The 21155-nt window shown below is 36.5% G+C and overlaps 1 protein-coding gene across 2 annotated transcripts in view; it reads left to right on the plus strand.

Moving 5' to 3' along the window:
* The window catches only part of NPAS3 (neuronal PAS domain protein 3), a 623184-nt gene that overhangs the window by 172786 nt on the left and 429243 nt on the right, over positions 1 to 21155 (plus strand). For both annotated transcript variants that reach the window (XM_074868268.1, XM_074868269.1), the window contains exon 2: positions 14265 to 14509. In XM_074868268.1, the coding sequence (XP_074724369.1) occupies positions 14265 to 14509 (245 nt within the window). The remainder of the gene's footprint in view (positions 1 to 14264; positions 14510 to 21155) is intronic.

Genomic DNA, 21155 nt, shown 5'->3' on the forward strand with positions numbered 1-21155 from the left:
CCATTTTACACCAAAAATTCTGAGGTAGTGTAAAAGAAACTCTTGCCTGGTTGTCTTCAGAGCAAGTGATTACTTTACTCCTCAGAAATAAAATGAAGAAACAATTGCAGAGAATCAGTCCAGATTAAACTGAGATAATTTTACATGCCTAGGAGAAAATATGTTGGTTTCTGGCATTAATGAATTAATGTTTTTCTCTCATTTTACATGCTCTATAGCCTATGGAACTTATCAGATCTGTTTCCATTTCTGAAACATAAATACTGTCATTGGCCAGAAATAACACACAGGGAGAAACACATCACTGACATTGTAGTTCATAGTTATATCTCAGTGTCTCTTTCTTCTGTGAACCCCAAATTGACAGACTTAATTTTTCTTATGCGTACCAGATCACTGTAGTCAATCGCATAACTTCTCAAAGGGAAGGTTAAAAGGGTGAATTGATCATGGTCTGTAATTACTCAGACAGGAAGAAGAGAGCAGATATTTGGAGTTTCTTTTGTTTAGTGGACAAAGGAATTGCAAGATTCAGTGACTGAAAGCTGAATTCAGCAAAGTTGAAACTGGAAATAAAACACAAAATGGTGAGGCTAATTTAAACATTGCAGCTGCTTAGCTATAGAAATTCTTGTTGGAGTTTCCAGATTAGGATTGATACTTTTGCAAAAGAAACCAGAATTACTGGGCAATGTTATATGGCCTGCCTCATGATGAAGATAGTTCCTAGATAATCATAACTATTCCTGTTTGATCTAGACCTGTGAGACTTTGCAGGGAGGTGCTTTACCTGCTGAGTAATTAAGAGGCCCCTTGAGGCAAGGAGCTTTTCAGAAGTGGACCTTACCTCTGGATCTCACGTTTTTTTATGGGTTGCTGTTGCTCATGTTTCTTGAGCTCTGTCACTGATTAGCCCTTTCTGAGGAAGTGTTTTTGCAAGGAGCTTTACTACTTGGTGGAGGTGTAGCCTGGGTGACCATTGGGCAGTATTTCAGAGCACTGGTAATTTTAATACATGCAGTCTGATGAATTTAGGATATTGCTACACTTGACTGTAGTTGAATATTACTGAAGAAGGTAAGTATTGATTAGGACATGAGATATATATGTCTTAACTGTTAAAGCTTTGAGGTTTTTGGTTAAGTGTTTCTTTTTACAGTTTTAGGATTGTAATTGATGATCGACATGTTTTAAGGAAAGGTTCTGGCATATCACTGCTTTGGTCATAAAATACTTGTAGCATCAGATGTACTCTGACTAATTAAACTGGTTTCTGAGGAGAATTGGTTTTGGCTATACCATATCTGAAAACCTTATTTAGAAATGAGATCTGGGTCTGCTACAGGTGCCTGAAAAGTAAAATACTTAGGGACATACCTCCAGCACAGCAATTACCACTCTGTGAGGCAGTTCATGGTCTGGCTTGAGTGCAAAGTTTCTCACAGTAGACTCTTTTTGGCATTTCAGGAAACACGTGAGCCCAGTAATGTGTGTGGCCAGTACTGATACCTGTAAATGGAAGGAGGAGGAAGCTCTTCCTTCTGCAGTCAATGTGGGTTTAATTTTTATCCCGCTGTATCAAAACTGCTGAAAGTATAACAATACCATGTCTTTTTCATATAACCTGTAAGTCTTTGTGTTGCACACCTAAAATCCACACAGTCATATAACTAAAAAATGGTTCAATGAATTTTTATTTATCTGCATATAGAATTTAATTCTGGGGACCAGCTGAGAACCAGCATGAAGCCTTTCAACTGAAAGGTTATTTCTTGAAGATAGTTGTAACAGACTGAAAGTAGAATTTCCGTCAACCTGTTACACTTATGCAGTGCTACTATAATGCATTGAAGCATGATGATGCAGGCAGTGGAGTTTTTTTTAATGTTAAATATAAAATTGATTGCTTTCAGGACTAAGCACTTTAACCCTTATGTAGGTTATTTTATTTTTTTATTTGTTCCTTTATTATGAATGGAAGGTGAAATTAAAGAAAGGGGACAATATGGATTTTTTTGTGGGTTTCTTAGGTTTCTGGGTCTCTTTACTGTATTTCATACATTCTGAAGAGGTTATTTTAAGGGCATGATTTAGTTTGAATCTGTGAGACGCACTTTTTAAACTATCTTTTTACAACTAATAAAAGCTGAAAGTTTGTAATTAGAGCTGAGGAGGGACTTGTGGAACACTGCACACTAACATGTTGCTCCGTAAGGGTTTTTTTACCAACTTGTAAACTAATGCTAGTTGTGTGCTGGTGGAGACACATAATGTATGGTTGCCTTGATGTTCTCCTTAAAGGCTGGGGAAGGGTTTCCTCTTGCTAGACTAATTGTAAGATTCCGCTGTATTTGGCAAGTCTTTCATGTTCCTTAGGAAGTAAGGATGTGTAAGTATAGCCTAATTCCTCCAAGAAACAGGTAGGAGGTAAAAAGCCAACCTTGGAAAATGCATGTTAATACTGGTTTATCAAAGAATGATGGGGGTTTGTGTATTGGTGTGGTTTTAGTTTGGTTGGGTTTTTTTAAGTCATTGTTCTGTGTCCAGACCTATGCGCTTGTCTGTTTTTGTTTCTTAAAACTTCATACACTGCTGTAATGCTACCAGTGGTATCTAAGCCATTACTTTAGACTTGAAAAAACAGGTGGCCTAAAAATTGCACATTTTTTTTCTGCTTGATGAATTACTGTTTCCTGGCCACGCTTTTTTTTCCCCCCTAACTTCTTCAGCCCTTCACTGGTGTTTGCGTGACAGTTACAGAGTTGCTACTTGCCCCAGAGGGTTAAATAGGAAGTAAATAGTCCCTCTGCAAGGGAAGTCAGTGGAGATTGTAGCCTGACATGGAATATGTAAGCAATAATAAAAGTTATTTCACTGGTGGTACATGTGAAAGAGACACCTGCTTGTGAAAACCTTTCTGTCTTGTGCTTACTGAAATTAATTTACACTAAACTGCTCAGGGTTCAAGCTAGGGGGCTAGAAGTGAAAGGCCTTGCAGCTCACGCATGCTCTACTGAGGCAGTGTTTCAACAGCTAATGCTGCACCTTGGAGAGTGGAGCTTGTGCTTCTGGAAAAATCAACTTCAGTAAATCCATCAGTGAGCTTCTGGAGACTTGCACAGGCAGCAGGGTCTCCCTAAGACTGCAAAAGAAAAATTTTGTATGCCCTGCTTTGTTTTGAGCATTCGACAAATGTATCTAGACCACCACCCAGACTGGTTGTTGAATAATTTTTTTTTTTTTTTTTTTAGAGGTACTGGAGGTATTTTCAAACTAGGTAGCTTGAGTATCAATGACAGTGATCTCTATCAGTACAGGTTTTATCACAGGCAGCAAAAAACATGCAGGGCTCAGGGCTGACATTGGTTGTGTAGCTCATTGTCCGTCCTGTTGAAGTTATATTGTTGCCAGTTTTAAGATAGCTCGGTTGTGTCTTTGTAAACTGCAGTAGCTCCTTTGGATTGCAGTGCCAGTGTATCCTATATCCCTTCAATGATTCTTCACAAAAGGTCTTTTCAGGACTCCCATTGGTAGGGTTTGAAACTACAGCTTGCATATGTTCAGCGTAGGCCCATCAGTGTAAGCATAACTTTTGGATGGGAACGAGAGAATTATGAGATGATGAGGATGGTAATTGTAAGAGTGGGTAGCATATTATTTCCTTCAGAATGGGTCTTGGTGTTGTAGTAGTTGAGAACACACCACCAAGATATTATTTATGTGGCAGCAGTAGAAGAGAGAGTTTGGAATTCTTGCCTTTTTTTTCCTGGCTCTGGGAACTAAATTGGAGTGGATAGTTACAGAAAGCACAGCCAACTCTAACAAAATCCCTATTTAGGTCATCTGTAAAGAGTAAACATGGGATGTCTGAATGCAACGTTGTGCTCTTAGGCCTTTTGGCAGGAGTAAAACTTCATGGTATAGATATACTACCTTGTGCAGACAGTTTTTATTAAAAAAAAAAAAAAAAATCTCTTTACCTGTGCAGTTGTTTGTGCTAGTGCTAACACTGGTAAAATAATGTTATGGAAAACAATGGCCATAGGTAATATAAATGTTCCAGCAAGAATTTCTAAAATAGCTCTGACATAGGTGAGAAAAATAGCAGCTGTTTACTCATTCTTTAAAATATTAATTCAGAACCAGATCAAAAACCCCTATTCTGAAGAGTTCCTTCTTAAAGACAGTACTCGCAAGAGGAGTATAATCAGAAATTTGGATTACATTTGTTAATTTCAGAGTGATTTATTTATGTAGTAATTGCAACTTAGCCCAAAGTGTAAAGCTTATATTTAAACTGCGATATGGTATATACCATATTTAATACGGTATATGAGATAGCTTTAGTCCAGGTTCTCCAAATACGCTCTCTGGCTTTGCAGTTTAAAGTACTACGTTTACCTCAAGCAGGTAGATGTGACATGTCATGACTTTACACCTCTCTTGTCCTCTTGTTTTTCCCACATCACATAATGGGTGCAGTTTTTCACGTATTTGTGAGATTGCTAACATTCAGGGCTATAGTCACAATCTGGCAACAGTGTACCTGTGCTGTTTCTTTGGTTACCCGTAGAAATGCTATAGTAAAATTGCACTTTTCATCTTAATGCTGAATAAATTACTTCTTTACATATTTGGTAATATATTCTCTTGTCACATAACTCTTGTTATTGTTAATTGGAATTGCTTATGCTCATTGAGGGAGGAATACTTTTCATCCTGTTTTGAATGAAAATCTGTAATCTTGAATTTGTTTCTAAACTTCAGTCATGAGGAGAGCAGTGCAGGAAATTGCTGCTGTTCCACCAAATTAGCTTCTCAGATATCCTTTTAATTGGAGACCATAACTCAGGTTCTTAGTATTTTAGGAAGCTGAACAATACAAATTGAAATACAGATATTTCCAGTAAGGGTTCAGTTCAAAGAAGGCTTTTATACACAGATGAGTCTGCTAACAAATAGCATGTCATATGATAATGAGACCATGTTTTCTTCCGCAGTTTCACATTTCCTAACTGCACTGCTGTGAAATAAGTGGAGTGTTTATCTACTCTCTCTTAAACTGACAAATCTCTGCTAGGGACGAGTGTGCCCACTATAGACAGAACGTAGGTATACAAAAAAAAAGTCTAAACTCTCAATCAGAAACACACCACTTCTAAATGCAATATATTACACTTGTTCAGAACATTCATTTCCATCAAAGTATTCTGTTTTTAATGTAAAGACTTCAATTTATGTTTAAGAACAAGCAAACTATAGTACTTTGACAGCCGTTCACACTTAATTTCTTTGCATTAAACCAACAGCATTCTTTTCCACAAACATCTATTGTTAGGACAATGCTCTCAGACGGAATTTATGAGAAATGGAATTATGTTACCAAGGAGATAGCATTTACTATAATGAAGAGTAGATCCTAGAAAATGGCCCCTTTTACAGCAGCTCAGAACAGAGCCACAAAAGCAATTGATTGGTCTTGGCATTTAGTCTTATATCAGCTGTGTCATCCATAGCTTCAGGAGTGAGAACACTAATCTGAAGTGACATTTCTGTTCTGGCGGGCTTTTCTGCCCTGATGAAAGCAATTACTTCATTCCTAAATGATAATTTGCAGGAGTTTCAACCACTTTAATTGATAATTTTTTGTTCTGAGAAGTTCAATTGTGAAGTGATTAGCTGATTTGGTAAATAGAAATTTAAGGTGTGAAATGTACAAGTTGCTCCAAGGTAAAGGGCTGTTTATTGGGTTATTGCAAAATTGCTTGATAAAACTGCAGTTTCTCTATTATCATGAGTCTGGCAATTGCTTAGTTCAACATAGCAAGAAAAAAAGATCAAAACGCTAGTGTTCTGATTCTAGAGTTTGGGTTTGAACTGGTGTATCACAGCTCACTTAATTGTTGCTGTATCAAAGTACAAAGGTTGTGTAGGATGGCGAATTTGTAATCCTTAAAAACCTGCCAGGTTCCTATTATTATGTTCTAATGACTCACTTTGGAAGTAAATCCTGTTATTTAAACGTTGCAATGGAGGTGCTTATTGGTAATAAAATATTCAATTTAATGATTAGTTCAAGCATACGCAAACCTTTTCCTTGAACCGCATTTACATATTGAAAAAAAAAGAAAAGAAACCTCTTCTGTCAAACAACCACCCCTAAAAAGCAACCTCAGGTCTCACTGATGTAATAAAAAGCTTTTTTTCATAAATTGCACATTATTTTTACAATAATTGTTAAAGCACAGTTGGCAAAACATATTTTTTCTATCTACAAGGAAAAGAGGCTTTTTAATAGAAACCAGTTCTGTGATATTTTCCTATATAGTGAAAAAATAATGGTCATTTCACGTATTAAATGAGAAATATAAAGCAAAAATGAAGGTCAAACTGATTTAGCACATCAAACAGTCTTTGTCAGCCAAGCTTAATATATCCTGAGTTTGTGGAACAAATGAAATTTTGCTGCTATGTTACACTTTGCTTCCAAACAACCATTACAACTGGTTTTATATATTGTGTGAGCATCAGACCATCAAACAGTGCATCTTTACTGACGTGTTGCTGCAGTGATGATCTACAGCAGCAATCTGCCATTTATATAAGGGCAAAATGTGCATCTATATTTAGTTGTGAAATTGGCCTATTATACTCTTGATGTTTACAGAGGCTAACATAAATTAATGATGACAGCTATGAGCAGTGCATTAGTTAAGCAGCAGAGTTTTTACCTTGAACTTGAAGGTTCCAGCTTTAACTTCCAGCATACACTATACAGCTTTCTTCACACATTAAATTAAATTTCTTCTGAAAACATTAATTTTTCTTGGACAGCATTAAATGGCTTCAATTTGTGGACTATGCCATTGATGATAATGTCAGATAATGGTTTCGTTTACATTTTTGGCAAACTTTTGCCCTGTAAGAATGGTGATATTTGTGGTGTGGCAAAAATGAATGCCTCACAGAAGTGTTTGCTCATTGAAAGGGTCTGATTTGACTGACTTTGAACTTAGTCAGATGTCAGATATCCCTTGTCTGATGAAAAGAACAGTTTGAGGAAGCAGTGTGGCTCACTAGGTTATGTACTGCACTTTCACCTGAAAGTCTCCTCATGCAGCTCATGTCAGAGCAAGTATAGATACTGTAGTAGCTATAGATTCCAGTTAACTATGACCACAGATCTGACAAGTATGCAGGTGTTCAAAGGTTCACAAGTTAAAATGCTGAAGTCTTTGATGAATTTTTGATGGATGAATTTTTAATACAGGTCGACCTTTTTCCTTTGAGGCTGCATGCTAGATTAATTGATAAATAGTGAGCCTGAGCAATGTTCGGATCTCCTAAGCAAACAAGTAGAAAAATCCATAAAAATCTGCTGTCTGACTTCTCAGACGTAATTAAAAAAGAAAGCAGGTAAACTTTAATGTGGCTTTTGATTCTCCTGCTTTCCTCTTTTTGGGAGGTTTTACCCTCACAAAAGTACTCTTCTCTTTTAAGCAGCATAACTGGTTTTTATTAGTCTTGAAGTTCTTGTGCTCTTAGTTCAGAAACAATCTGTGTGAAAAGGAAGTCTATGAATAGGACAGCAGAAAAAAAGAAAAGCAAAGAAAGGGAGAAAACATCAAGTCAAAAAGTTACCTTAAAAGAAAAAAATCCCCAAAGATAGCAATATACTGTGTAGAAATTAAAGGTAAACATATTAACATGTTTTCAGTATCAGTTTTTCAACTAATTGAGTTAGTTTTAGGAAGTTGGAGAGGATTATTTCTTCTTTTAATTCACATCTACAGGAACGCTAGCTCTCTTGCTTCATTCTTTTATACTTACTTGTGTCTATTGTAATGAAAAAATACCCAGTTTCATGCATATTTGTGAGCTCTCTAGGTCATAACATTTAGAAAAACAGAGCAATAACAAACAATCTTGACAATAGGAGGCATTTTAGGCTCCTGCTGCCACCAGTGGTGATGCTTGACTTGCTAGACTGGATTTTCAATTGCACCATGTGCAATTATGTAGTGCAGGTTGCTCTGCTTTACTTCCTCCATTTTTTCCCCGGTCTAAATCTTTTTTTGGAGTCTGAAAATGTACACTGCTGTTCAGATGAACGTCCACTTGGACTGAACACTGTTTCTGAGATGTCATTATTAACAAACACTTTTGAAAAATCCTCAGGCATAAGAAGAGTCACGTAGAAGCAAAATAAATAAATAAATATTTCAAAAAATTAGGTCATTTCAATATTGATGCTGTTCCATTCTTTGAACTTCTAATTAAGTGTAATTGTCCCGTGAGATCAGTGAAATAAAAATAGATTTTTATAGGCCAGAATATGGCCCATGGGTGACCACCTATAGGTGGACTTGGTCATTATCTTAATGAATTGTCCAGGCATTAAAAGTCAGCTTTTCTATGTATCCATTGTTATAAATGGGCTTAACTGCCCTCACTGTTTGCACTGGTCAGCTTGAAGCCCCAGAAAAGACACTCCTTAAGAATGTGGCTGAGGGAACAGGTAATAGACTATTGCTGTAATAGGTCAGAGTTTATAAACCTCCATATTAGTTAAATGGTCATACTGATCCACTACATTGCATTGATAGAAATACAGAAATGATTTGAGTAGGTTATTTAAAAAAGGGGAAGGGATCAAAAGTTGATCTAAATATAAAAATGTCCAAAGTATTACAATACTGTATTAACACAGAATAAGGTAAGAACAAGATAAGAGGATCTTTCTAGTGTATCTCAGAGCTGCACAAATGCACACCTATGCACTCCAAAGCAGCATAAATTTATTTCCTTATATAATACTACAACTAAACTCAATAGCAAGTAAGCATTCTTCTGTTCTTTATGTTGGAAAACAATGTATACAGAAGGACATATGTAATTGAAAGTCTTTTCAAGAGGTTGATGGTCACTTGGCTCCAGTCCATTTTTTTTTTTTTTTTGTCCCAGATTCACTGCGTCTTCTAATGTTCCACATCCTTTCCATATATCTGATTTCTTTTCTGTGAAATGGATATAACATCTGTCTGACTACGGCCTTTGGAGAGTTGGATAACATTTATAGTGGACCTTTTGATCCTTGAATTTAAAAGATAGACTAATATAAAAATACACTCACACATATTGCTTCATTCTCTTTAAAGCTTGTTATAAACATTATTAGATATTGTTAAGTGTTATTGTTGTACTGTATCTGGTTTTGCTGCTACTAATCCATATTGTTGATAGAGGCTTAAGAAATTTGCTAGTGGTCGATAACAGCTGAATTAACAAGTATGATATTGTTCAGTATTACAGGAAGTGCTCTGTTCTGGTATACTGTTGCGCTTGTTTCTCCTGAAATCAGGGAGTATTTCAATAGAGTTATTAAGAATACTGTGCATCTTCTGTGAGAGTTTGCCATACTTCTCTGCTTGTAGTTAATGAACATGAGCAAAAATGATGATGGAACTCTGCAGATAAGCTGGCTGTTGGCTGAGCCATTATATCTGGAGCTCAGCAGCCTGTCTGTCCCTCAAACCTTGTTTTATGGCCATCGCCCCCAGTCCAATCTATTTATGATGAGTACAGTGAGGGTACCATAAAACCCCACTGGTGCTGTTATGTAGGGCTGAGCAGGGGAAGACGGGTATCTCTGAGAAGCCTTGCTTTGGGGGTCTTGGTTGCATTGGGTTTAAGAGAACAGTGTAGGTGAAATATAAATGTGAGCTGCCGTTCTAAAACTGGACAAGTCTGTGATATATCTGCTTCCAAGCGGTATTTTGAAGTTGCAGACAGAAATATTTATTTGTAACCACAACCATTCCCCTGTTTTCATTCAAAATGCAAACTCACTGAATTAAATTATTTCACTGATTTTTTTTACTGCCCAAACCGAGACACAGAAGTGAGGTATTGATATGCTAAAAAATCCTTGCTAATGTAGGTCAGTGCATCTGTTGATATGCTGTAACATGTTTGATTGCCATTATATGCTGCAAAAATTAGGAGCTGTGATTGTCCTGTCTTTAAAGTGACAGGTGATGATCTGCCAGACATGTGGAGGTTGTGGGTGTGCACACAGATATGGATGCATATATATGTTTATGAATATAAAATATATAAAATGATGTGAAATAAAATATGAAGCAGGTTAAACTTGGTATGACCACAAGCACAATGAAATCACAAGTGAGTTATGAGTACCAATAAAACTTTTATGCAACACCATATTATTGTGTCTTCTGCATCTGATGTGTCTTCAAGAGAAAAATCTACTTTAGAAATGTTGTGTACACCATTTTAAAATTATATGGTAGTATTTATTGTACCCTTTCATCTGTAAAAGCCAGACCCCCTTTATATCAGTCCATCTGGAAAGCCCTAAAAGGAAAAATAATATATATTTTAGAAACCTACTATCTATAATAGCATTAGTTTTCTAGCCATTAAATATCCTGTTTATATGATACTGCATCTCAAAATTATCAGGAGCTGGCAGCTGGAAAGCTCTTCATCTTCTTTAGTGGACTCTGTATATGGAAATTCTTTGAGAAGTGTGTTCTTAAGGGAACACATGAAGTTTCACCATTGTATGGTGACATCATCCCTTGATATCTTAGTGATGCACTCTGATCCGATTATCTGAGCGCCTTCCCCTTCTCCACAGAAGGCAAAGAGGGAACAATATTTATATCCTTCGGGTATATTTCTCACTGTTACTTTCTTGGTACTGTGGATATAACATCTGTAGATTTGCTTGTCTGTTGGGGCACCTTCTCTGTCGTGTAAGAGCTCTTACATATATGATGCTTGCTTTCTTGGTGCTTTCTGAATGTTTTTGAAATCCACTTAGTAAACATGGGTATCATTTCCCACGCATTTATTTTTCTCATTAGCAGGAGACCCTGCGAGTATTTCTAAGTCTTTGCAGCCTGATACTCTAGCAAGTTCATTTGTACCGAGAACCACCTCTAATCCCAGTGTCATATGACAGGATCCAAGATGAGTTTTGCTCCTGTGTCAGCACCACTGCTTTCTGTTGTGTATTTTGCTCTGTTAAGAGCATCTCATAATGAAGCTGATGTTGCCTATCAGAATCGCAGGTGCCAGAGAGGATTAACAAGTGATGATTAGGTCATACCTAATGAATTCCTGCATCCTACTGAGGAAATCACTGTTCCCAAATTAAGGACCCATTGTATAAGCATAACTGCAGTGTCCAATGCCACAAGAGTATTTCCCTAGTGGAATTGTGTAGAGTAGAAATTAGGACTTGTGTGCACATTTTGACAGACACCATTTCTAAATTTATCTTAATGCACTGATGCCAAGAGAAGAGGGCTACAAGTTACAAACTCCTTGACTTGAGTCACTCGGTGAAGCTTCCGCAAATGACAATATACCAACTGGCTGGGAGAAAAAAATGTGTTATTGATAATACTGTTTGTCAGGAGGTTTTTTTGTATGTCAGCTCCCCATCCCTTTTACTTTGGGATTTTTTTTTATTGTAAAAGTTTTGAATACACATAGGTGGCTTTTGAAGGATGTTGTCTACTTACACAGGTAGCCTCACTTTTAAGCTTAACTGACTTCCATTGCAAACTGTTAGTAATCCAGTAATGCATTATATAAATTTACATTGCAATATATTATTCAATTTCAGCAATCTCCTGAAGCCTATCCTTGGTGTTGCTAAGGAACATTCTGTCACCATTCGATTTCTTACTTTTTCAGAAGTGGCTGGGATCTGTAATATTTCTGATTGGTTTTACTAGGGGTCTCCAAAAAGCCCACTTCTTATATGGGGTATAATTAGGTGCTTTGAAAGGAAGGTATGAACCTCTTGGTGCAGACTTTCAGGATAGATCTAGAATCTCAACTCCTCTGGATTTGTCAGAATTGATTTGGGGACTTGAGGTCTTCAGGCTTGTCTTCTGGAGAAAAGAAGTGTGATGACAAATAGTAAAGGCCATCCCTCGTGCCATGAAAATGAGCTTTCACTTGCAAACAATTGGGCAGAGACACTTGCCTGCCTCTGCCTTATGTTACTGTTGTGGGTATTTAACTTGCATAGGGTATCTTACCTCACTGAAAGTAATTGTACAGTTCACACCTCACAGAGCTGTAGCTTCCAGGTTTCTGCATATACATAAAATATTTCTATCAGCCATATTTAATGCACCTTTTGAGGGATTTTACACATCTGTAAAATTTGAAATTGGACAGAGATGCATCTGTAAATGCATTGCATTGCATTTCAAATGCATTGTGAAATCTTGTTTTTCAGCTACCTTTATTCTAGAATGTGACTTAAAATGTAGCTGCTAGTGGTCTACATAGAGTACATAAAGACAAGTATGTGCCTTAATGTGGGATTCAGTAGGATGGTCTGTCTTTACCTGTGGGTAAGGACGTGTCGTTTCCTCCTGTATCTTTATTTCACCATCTCTATTTCTTAGCCAGGCTCTTTTTAAATATAATTAATGTTAGTGTAGAATTGTGTAGGGAATATAATCTGTTAAGCATTCTCAGGGAAGTGTGATGGAGGGATTTCATTTGTGTTTTAAGGGTCCAGTTGATCTGCCCTTTCAAGTCTGAGGTGGCAGAGACAGCCATGAAAATGCATTTGGCTAAGAATATTAAAATAAGAGAACCTCTGTAGTTTAAATTATTTCTAAATTAGAAAGATAGGTAAATAAGAGGTCTCAGAATCATGATATTAGATCCGTGTGCCTTCATATGCCAGAGTGCTTTTGTAGATCTGGCTTTTATGGGTTTTTTTCTTTTTTTTTTTTTGTTTGTTTGTTGTTGATAAAATCCAGGGTTTCAGGAAGGGTTGTGGAAGCTTGAGAGAGAAGTGTTTGCTGTTCCATTATACACTGGTTGAATTCTAGCTTTGTTGTAAACCAGTGACTAGTTAATGGAATTGTGGCTGTAACTTCATCCGATTAATAAGTAAACAAATAAAGGAGAGGAAAGAGAGACTTTGTGAGGGACAAGAATAGTCTCTACTCGCTTTACGCAGTGATGGACAGACATCAACCCCAGCATCAGCACCAACCTCTGTGCAGCAAGGCAGAGGTTTGGTCAAGCTTATCATATCCTGAGTTGAACACTGTCTCAAAAAAGAAAAAAAAAAGAAGTTTAAAACCTCTCATTAAAACCAAAAGAGGCATTATCTGTTCTTTGTACTACCTAGACATTGACTCCTAATCTTTTGGGAATGTGCTGTAAATTTCTTTGTCTGCCCTAAACCACACAACAAAAAACTTAATCCATTTTTCCTTGCAAAGCTGTATTATTATATATTGAAAACAACTGAAAGTTGAGTTTCCTTTCAGCTTCAGGGAAGGATCAGGAGAAAGACCCCAGTGGTTACCTGCTGTCATCACAATGTGCATTCATCAATTTTACACCAAGTAAACAAATAGCCCAGGAGTAAAATCTGATTTACCTTTAGATGTTGCATATGGGTGGTAGCATGTGATACATTGATGCAACAGGACTAAATTAATGTCTTTGCATTTCCACCTGCTCGGTGTAAAGCAGAAGGTCCGTTCTGATCAAAACGTTGTCAGTCCAACACGTATGTGGTAGTGAATTACAATCAGGAATGTGGAGCACACAACTATGTTAACTACTTGCTCACCCCTTTGACAAAGTTTGCTGTTCCCACAGCAAGGACAGCTGAACAGCTCATAAAGAGCAGCTTCATGAAATCCAGGAAGGTTTATGTTATTACGCCAGACTTAAACTTCTGTGTCTCAGAAAGTACTGTACAACCTGTTTGGTCATCTTGGCTGCACTGCAACCCCTGTCAGAGATCGTACACACTTCAGTCATCTGCTTTTAACCTCCTTTCCCAGGAGTCATAATTTGGCACAAATTTAGACAAAATTGGGTTACAGTAGGTCAGGAGAAGCAACAGCATCTATGCGGGTAAACCCCACATGTACACAGCATTCTTGGGAATCTTTTCTTGCAACTGGCAGCAGAAAAAGGAAGGGCAGGCTAAGAAGAAAGTGGCTGAAATGAGTTCGGAGTAGTTAATATGTTGGCTGCCACTGGAACTCAAATATTATCATACATTTTAATCATTCAAAGACTGGAGTACCATTAACTGTATCCTGAAGTCTGTACGTCCATACACAACAACATTTTGAATATGTAGTAATTTGTATAGGAGACCAGCAGTGAAAAAGCAGATTGGTTAAATGTGACAGGATACTAATATTGATGAATGCCCTACTTTGCTTATTTTCTTTCAGTTTACAAGCTTTGAGGAAGGAAAAGTCCCGAGATGCTGCTCGCTCTCGCCGGGGAAAGGAGAATTTTGAATTCTATGAGTTGGCAAAGTTGTTGCCACTGCCTGCAGCCATTACCAGCCAGCTTGACAAGGCATCCATCATCCGACTTACAATTAGCTACCTGAAAATGAGGGACTTTGCTAATCAAGGCGATCCTCCATGGAACTTGAGAATGGAAGGACCTCCACCTAATACATCAGTAAAAGGTATGGAGTAAATATATTGTACAGTATCGAATATGGCAGCCTTTAGTAACCTCTAAATTGAAATTTTTACCATCATCCTCTCTTCTTTCCCTGCATATCAAATCCTTTAAAGGGATACAAATGTGGAAAACTGAGGTCTGCATGAGAAAGACACCATGTGAAGGTGAAATTAAACGTCTTATTTTTATTTTATATTCAACATCGAACCTATTGATGTAACTATTACGGCTGTAAGTCTTCTGGGTGACGTAGACTAAATTGTTTCAAGTTATTTAGCGATGATTGTGTTGCTTTGTTTTAGTATTTTATATAAGGATGTGTTTGAGAGGAGCATGGCATTATTCCTTGGTTTGAGGACTCAATCTCTTAATTGTCTGGCTAAACCTTAAAGGTCAAATCATGTATTTCTGAAGTTTGAGAGCATTGCATCCAAATTTTTAAATCTGCAGGTTATAGACTAGGGTTTATCGTCTTATAATGTGTATAGAAATTGTTTTGACTTCTGAGCCAGTTGGCATCTATCAACATTTCAGCCAAAACAGACTGTTTTAAATATTAAACACCCTCCTTTCATGCTGAAACAAGCAGCTGGGCAGCAAAATCAATGCTTTAGACATCAGTTGCCATGAAAGTCAGGTAATAGAGGAATCAGTTCTTTTAGAGGCTGTATGCATGTTGGTCCCAAATAGTGTTTCCAATTACTTGTGTAAACTGGACATTTTTTTGTAACTTTTTTTTTATTCTTGCTACTTATGTAGATGAGTGTGATCTTGCTATCTGATAAGTATTTTAAATTAGGGAGCAAGTTGTATTAACAGAACTCAAAGTTACCAAAACCTGGGAAAAGTGGTTGTCCTGACTTTGACAGAACAGAAAATTACCCTTATTTGAGCTGCTGATCTCACATTTTGGAGGAATCTCATATTTTGGAAAGAGGCATATGAGATCTGAGCACTTCAGGTTTTTTTCCACACATTATGAAACTTGAACTCTTAAAGTACACTAAACTAGATAGGCTGTATATATCATGAGGCAAAAAAAAAAAAAAGCCACCTTTAAGGGTGGAGGGAGGAGGGGAAATATAATCTTACGTATTAGCCCACAGCTGCCCATGAAGGGTTACTGGTATTGATGGTGCAAAGGGCTTTTACCTGCTCTTCCATTTAAAGGAAGTAATATTAGTTAAGGAGTTTTACAATTTTCAATGGATAGAGATAGACATGGAGGGAAAAAAATCAAAGGACTTGCGGTTTGATTTAGTAGCTGGACATGTTGCATCATTTCATATATTTCATTTATATTATCTGCCACAACGTATATAATTTTCATGGAGAAAAAAAAAGGTAATAATTACATCATCCAGAGCATGAGTATAACATGGTTCATGGGGCTTCTGATGTAATGTGCAAATGTTTCCAATTTTTTCAGAATGAGAGTTTATTCTCAGGCAATTAAATAGTGTTTCAAGGCTGATGTAAAGTGGACTCTGCTGTACAATCTATTGTCTGTCTGTTAAAATAAATAGTTCTTCCCAAAGTTCCTGTAGTTAGAGACATACAGTGCATTCTACAAGCTGTCTTGTATTACAGAAAGTCTGATCTCTGCAGATCTCTGTATATGTTTTCAGAGTATCTGGGATCTGTTTTACATTATCTTTGTGTGGAAAATATACCTGAATAGTGAGGCTTCCTTTTTGTGTAAAGATTCTAATGAAGAAAAGAATTTGAAGGGAGAATGAAACCTTATTGTTAAACAACAGCATAAATAATCTGGCCTAGATTAACATGCTTGTCCCTATAAAAAAAGCTAGGTAAACATTTAATGTCTTTTCATCCTATCTGATACAGTAATCCTGGTCCTTCACCCATCTGGTGATATGGTTCCTATTCCTCTAGGCATAAGGGGTGAAGGGGTGTGGGGGAGCTGGGAAAGGATTTTTGCCTTTTTTTTTTTTTTTTTCCCCCCCTCCTCTGAGTATTTAGCTTTATACTAACTAGGATATTATTTATGTGTCAGTATATCAAAATAATGCTTGATGAAACAGTGTTCCATTGTATAAGAATTCCCCATAAGCAGGTTGAACTGTATAGTACAGGTATATTTTATTACTTCACCAGCTCTCCTTACATAGAAACCTGTTAACGCGTTCTGATCAAACATTCATGAAATTACACCAAAAGAAATTCATTTTCATTTATTAAGGTTGCTTTTTGCTGCCCTTGAAGAAGTTCATATGGATAAACAAGCTCACATAAATAGCTTGCAGCTTCACGTGAAGTATGGTTGGCAATCCTACAATAAAACACTAGACATTATACTTTGTGTGTGCCCAAGCAATCTTCTGAATAGACTTAAAGGTATTTGGAAAATTATATGAGGTACTTAGGTTGCGTAGGCAATTGCTTTTTTCGTTTCTTTTTTTTTTTTCTTCCCCCAAATGTGTTGGTCTGCTTGTGTTAATAGTTAAATTTCAAAGCTTAGTTTTAAATTTGTCCCCCAGTACTGTACAGCAATTTAATCATTTTAATTTAGTATTTCAGGAAGGTCCTTTACTCTGCCCTGTATTTATCACAGCTTTTCTTAAAAGTCTATAAAGGCTGATGAGCTTGTTTTCTTATGCCTATTATGTAGCGATCACTACAAGTTGTGCTTGCAAATGAACACTCAGGTAACTCCATATAATATTTTCAGAGTCAATTACTTCATGGAAATGTCTTGAGCAATTGGAAAGTAACAGATAGTTTTCTCTATTATTTTAGAAATATCTGTATTGTTATAATACAGATCAAATCTACAATGAACATTATGCATTATTCAAGAAATGACCAGGCATTCTCAGCAGTGTTTCAGATAAATAACTGATGATTGTAACCTTTAAAGAAATCTCATTGTGGTGACTATTGGTAAATCATTTCTCCATTCATAGTAATCTTTATTTAGAGGCTATCTAGAAACCATTATATCCTTTATTAATCTTAAAAGCAATAGCCAATGATTTGACATTTGCTAAAAATGGATAAATCTTCCATCTTCTAATACAGCAGACTTCAGTCCATTTTTTTTTTTTTTGGTACATTGTCTGAGGCTTTCTGTATATAGGAACTATTGGACCTTGTAAACAAACACACACACAAGTTGCAGTTGATGAGTTTAAAGATTACAGCTCTTAAAGACCAGGACATGATTCTCATACAGCAGAAAATAATCAAAGTTATTTATCGTTACTCTTTGCATACTACATACGATATGAATAAAGAGTACTTTTCTCCTCTGTTTCCATTCCCCCAAAAGTCTTTTTTTGACTCCCAGTATTTAAGGGGTATGTTCTGAGGAGAACAGTCAATGACCTGATCATTTTTTTGTGCTCAAAGGTGAGTTTTCTGAAAGTTTGGGACTGGGAATAGAAGTATTTTTATAGTATATACTGTGTGTTCAGCCAGTAAGTGGTGCTTTACATGGCATGGCACTTGAAGTCCTCTTGTGCGTTATGATTGCCTGACCCATACCATGCCCTGTAGTCCTTTTCCAGCATCAGGCTCTTGTGAGAACCTTCATATTTTGGAAAATTGTCTTCAAATTATTTATTCCAAATTTCTTTATATTTTTAGCACAGACCGTTGCTGAAAGTGTTCAAAGATCATGCAATTTTTTATATTCTTTTCTGCTATGTCATAGGTGTTTTTACCAAGCCATATTTTCTTCCTTTTTTTCAAGTGAAGAGAGGAAGGGAGAGGAGGACTGTGAGGCACTGTGTTGTTCTCTGGTATGTTGAATGCGTTTGGCTGATGTAAAGTCATGCCATGTGTTTCCTTTTTGGGCAATCTTTGGGACACTGGTACTGACTCAGGACCACAGTCACTACAACAAGAAGACTCATGATTCTGTCTTGAACAGAGATCCTAATATTTGCCATTTCTGTTTCTTCTGAAGCAGCAATTAAACCCAGTAATCTGTGCCTAGTTTTGCAAACCCTTGTCCTGGAAATGTGTCATGATGACATCAAAATAGTTACTAGATTTTAATTCTTTTTTAGTTGAAGTGAGGTGTTCATTTCTGTCTTGGAGATACAAGTGTTTGTGCAAGGCCATGAGTCTAATTTCCTGCTGTATGACGTGACATATGGAAACCAGAGTACGTAAAACAACTTTGGGCATGTCTTTTCTTTGAATGAAAAAAGTAATTGTGGAATTACCCACAATCTCAAGTGATAAGTGGGTTTATCATGAGTTTGTGTTTTTTTAAAAACCAAATCTTTACATTTTATGTTACATCAGTAAAATAATCTTACTTATCTTCTGCTGTAAGAGAAGAGATGAATGAGAGATTCTAGCTGAGGAGTGAAAAGGACTTCAGTAAATAGTACTGACCGACTGGTAGGTTGCATGAAGAATGTCACTTATAGTTTAGCCATCTCTACTTTTAGCATTACTTGTTCTGCAATTAAGTAGCTTTACACATTTATGTTCTGGAATTAATATGTATCGGTATGAAAAGAAATCAGATGCTGTCAAAAGCGCTTGTGTTGAACTCAAATTTGTCTTGTCCAAATTGTTCTTGTCCAATGTAATTTAATGTGACTCTTGACATGTGGCTTGCAATAAAGCATTCCATGTTACTTCAGTTCTGCATTGGTAATGAAATTTAAAAAAAAGAGTTTTGATAATCACAAGAACAAATATTATGCTTTAAAACAAAATTACACCTGTTTCCTTCAAACTGTAATGTTTTTCAAAGAATCCGTTATCAACATAAACAAAGTATGTAAGTATAGGTTGAAAATGAACTTGGTGTCTTATCATACTATGGAACTTGGGATTGAGGAAATAAGTTCAGCACTTCAAATTCTATGGGAAAGAAAATAAGCAATAATGATACTTGAAAAGTATGGTAATTGTTATCCCAAATGTCAAGTAGGATTACTTTCATTAATTTAAATACCTTTTTCTAATAATTTTTATGCTGGATATGTATGTATTTTTAAGAGATAAATAAATGGTTCTCTTCTGAATGATCATTGTGGAAACCCTTTAAATAACATTACTTGTTGTTAGCCTTCTATATTTTAAACTGAGTGTTGTCTTCTGAGCAGGAGATGCAAGAAGTACAAGCCTTTTGCTGCCAAACCACACAAGCCTTCCACTAAAACCAGCCTTCTCTTTTGAACCACCACACAATTCTGTCTCAGAGAAACCATCTGTAGGGGCAAAGAAATAAGAATTACTTTCTTCCTCAGTGTTTGTGGCCTAAAACATTGTTCTTCACTGTTAGACATGAAAAGGTGAATCAGATGAAAACAGCACAATGCAGATGAATTGGTGGTGTTGCTTGTCATGAAAAGGGTCTCTGAATGTGACCATCCTGCTTTGTGTGGAACTTCTGCTCTTGTGCTGGAGATTTCTTGATAGACCTTTATTTCTTCCTATCTTGCAGGTGTTTTTCTTACGAGAATCTGATTCCTGTTTATGTGTAGGCCATTCTAAAGTGCTCTGACTGTGTACCAGTATCAAACACTGATTGTAAACATAGTGTCTATCCATTGTAAACCTGTTTATGTGGCCATAGGGGCAGTGCAGTTGTAGGAGTAAGTAGCTTAGTCATCAACCTTTTACATAGGTTAAAGAAAATTACTATTAGGTGTGGTTTGAATGTAGGAAACAAGTTCTGGAAATTTCAGACAGTCAGGATAAAACATTAATGTTCTTTGTGAGAATTATTGATGGTTTTCTAGTATGAAAGATATGGAACCCAAAATGAAGTAGCTCTGTTTGAATCTCATTGTGATAGATAAGACGAATTGAATACTGGACTCAGAGTTGGTGGTTGCCTAGTGACAAGTGATCATGACCTGATTGCTTTCAATCTCTGCAAATGGAGGAGGGTGCCAACTGATATACTCAGTGCTTTTGAGGGACTAATTGCCTAATGGGAAAACTAAAATTGATTGTGAGGAAGAATTTTGATGGAAAAATTAGAATAAAAGTTGACTAGAACTCTTAAAGAAAAAATTAGGAAATGATGGTTTCCTATGCACCTGAAAATTATATAACTGCAATCTTTTTCAGAATAAAAGTGAAATCAATGATTTGAAAAAATATGTATGTATATTTATGTCAAACTCTGGGCAAAAAAGGGACATATATAGCAATTAAGATAAACTGGAATGTCAGGTGCAGAAAGTTGACAGAGACATTAAGGAAAAATCTAGCAGAATTAGAAAAAATAGTGAAAAATTAGTTTTGTATACTAGAAATGGGAAGGTTTCTGGCAACAGTATAGGCTCATTAGTGGTAAGTAAAACTTCTACTGATGCCACAAAGGCGGGAGAGCTTGATACAGGTTTCCTTAAGTGCTTGCCTGTATGGAATCTGTTCTACAGGTCTTTATAGTTCAGGTTACTGTTAACGGCAGTGTTTGGGGAACATACACAGTCATAGTCATGAACAATACAAAAACTTGGGGAGGAGAATTCTGCTGTCAGAGTTCATAGTTTGGTGGACTTGGCAGTGTTAGGTTTAGGTTTACAGTTGGACTCAATGATCTTAAAGGTCTTTTCTAACCTAAATGATTCTATATTGTATCTTCTTAATCAAAATGGGTTTATTATAGCTTGTTGTGGGTTTTGTCATATTGTTCGTTCCTCCTTATT

The sequence above is a fragment of the Strix uralensis genome, chromosome 4 (genome assembly GCF_047716275.1).
Source record: "Strix uralensis isolate ZFMK-TIS-50842 chromosome 4, bStrUra1, whole genome shotgun sequence".
Lineage (NCBI taxonomy): Eukaryota > Metazoa > Chordata > Aves > Strigiformes > Strigidae > Strix > Strix uralensis.